The 2,129-nt window shown below is 49.3% G+C and overlaps 1 protein-coding gene across 1 annotated transcript in view; it reads left to right on the top strand.

Moving 5' to 3' along the window:
* Positions 1 to 146: 146 nt before the first annotated feature.
* The window catches only part of LOC102973187 (chromatin assembly factor 1 subunit A), a 12,833-nt gene continuing 10,850 nt past the window's right edge, over positions 147 to 2,129 (top strand). Inside the window, exon 1 of the mRNA XM_028486009.2 lies at positions 147 to 471. Coding sequence (XP_028341810.1) covers positions 376 to 471 — 96 coding nt within the window. The 5' untranslated portion in view covers positions 147 to 375. The remainder of the gene's footprint in view (positions 472 to 2,129) is intronic.

Genomic DNA, 2,129 nt, shown 5'->3' with positions numbered 1-2,129 from the left:
ACTGGCTCTGCGTTCATTAAGAGGGGCCTCTGCTTGCCCAGGGAGCTTTGATCTCTGGTAGGGTCTGGAGGTTCGATATCTTGTCATTCACTATGTGCTCAAAAAGGCAAAAAGTGGCACGTTTGCTAAAACTGCCAAGTGTTTAGAGGTTGCTTCGTCAACAGTTTTGTGCTGGGAGCCGTGTGGGAAGGTGTAAGGGAGGAAGACCTGGTCCTCACCCTCGGAGATCTTCTGCTCAACACAGGAGACAAGGTTGAGCATAAAACATGTGGGATTCATCAGCACAGGATTCTGCTTCCCCATCTGCCATCCGGTCACCTTCTAGACCATCCTCTGCCTGTGGAGACCCCAGACCTCCGTCCCCCACCTCCCTCCATGCTCCAGAGATGTGACCCACCTCCTCTGATGCAAGGGTGTCCTTCCAGATCTTTCTCTGGGCACGTGCATCCCTTCGTATATTTGCGTATTTATGTAGGTAACAAATCATGAATTTATTATGTTACCGCTTTGTTCGCTTAGCCCTATCTTGGATTCTTGCCATGTTGGCCTCTCTTCATTCTTTTTCGTTGCTGCATGAAGTGTCGTGATGTGGGTGGCATCATGGTTGATAGCCCCCCAAACGGTGCATGGATGTCACCAGCACACCTCTTGGGACGCGGGCTTGCCACTATGTCCAGGGGACACAACGTTGACAGAGTTGTATTTGTTATTGTCCAAGTGCCCTCCCAGCAGGAAATGCTGATGGACAGTCTCCCGTCCCCACGGTGCGTCAAAATACGTCCTCTCCGCCTACTTACTGCCAGCACTGGATGTGACGAATTTTCTTATAACTGCCGACCTGATGGGTGAAAATACGTATCTTTGTTTCACTTCGTTTTTCCTTGATTCTCAGTGCAGTTGAACATCTTTTCATGTTTGCTTGCCATTTTATTTCTTTTTCTGTGACTTGCCAGTTCCTGTTACTTGCCCATGTTTCTATAGGATAGGCTTTTCCCCCTATCTCTGGCTCTTTATATAGTCTGGGTTTTCATTCTTGGTGGGGTACACTACACATACTTCCTTCAGTCCATTCCTTCCCCCTTGACTTGTTGATGGTGTCTCATTGTACAGAAATTTTTCGTTTTAATGTGAACATTTTTATTCTTTTATCGTAATTGGCTTTTGCTTCGAAAGCCTTATGTATCCTGTGGTTATAGACACGTTCTAATTTTTTCCAGGTTTTTTTTTTTTTTAGCTTAAGTTTTGTTTTTTTATGTTTAGTTCCTTAGCTTAGCTAGAATTCTTTGTGCCCGTGGATTGGGGCGTGGCCCTAATGTTTCCCCGTACGGATACCCGATGTTCCCAGCAGCTGTTAGTGAGGAGAACAGTCTGCTGGTTCTTGGCCTCGGCTGTGTGTTGGACTCACCAGAGAGCTTTAAAAATCACTGGAGCCTGGATCCCACCCCAGAGAATCTGATGGGCCTGGCTTGGGTATCAGGATTTTCAGCAGTTCCTGGGTGACCCTGCCATGCGAGCCACAGTGAGGGTGCTGGCCTCGGCTGCTGTTTTCTTGCTGGGGTGAAAGGCTGGCCTTCTTATACCCAACCTCAGAGACGTACACGCTCCTCCTAACCCCCCATGTTGTCCTCACCTGCTGCCACCCTCGGGATCCGCTGACACAGACATTCACGATGCTGAAGGAGCTCCAAGAAGGGAACTCAAACCTACCAGGGTTGGGAATTTCTGGAGGGCCAGTGGTTAAGACTCTGTGCTCCCAATGCAGGGGACACAGATTCCTTCCTTGGTCAGGGAACTAAGATCCCACATGCTGCCCGGCACAGCCAAAAAAAAAAAAAACCTACCAGGGTTTACCGAGGAGGATTCTTAGGCCACAGACACCCGTGTTTCAGATTCATGTCAGGCTTCAGCTCTGTTTCGAGTCATCTTGTAACAGTGTGGCAGGTCACTCTCCTAGGTCTCTGTTTGCTCATCAAGGTCTAATTATCTTTTTTTTTTTTTTTTTGTGGTATGCGGGCCTCACACTGTTGTGGCCTCTCCTGTTGCGGAGCACAGGCTCCGGAGGCGCAGGCTCAGCGGCCATGGCTCACGGGCCCAGCCGCTCCGCGGCATGTGGGATCCTCCCAAACCGG

Source organism: Physeter macrocephalus, unplaced genomic scaffold, assembly GCF_002837175.3.
Source record: "Physeter macrocephalus isolate SW-GA unplaced genomic scaffold, ASM283717v5 random_663, whole genome shotgun sequence".
In the NCBI taxonomy this organism is placed as follows: Eukaryota; Metazoa; Chordata; class Mammalia; order Artiodactyla; family Physeteridae; genus Physeter; species Physeter macrocephalus.
Note: the sequence above shows the minus strand (reverse complement) of the source record. Positions and strands in the feature narration are given on the sequence as shown.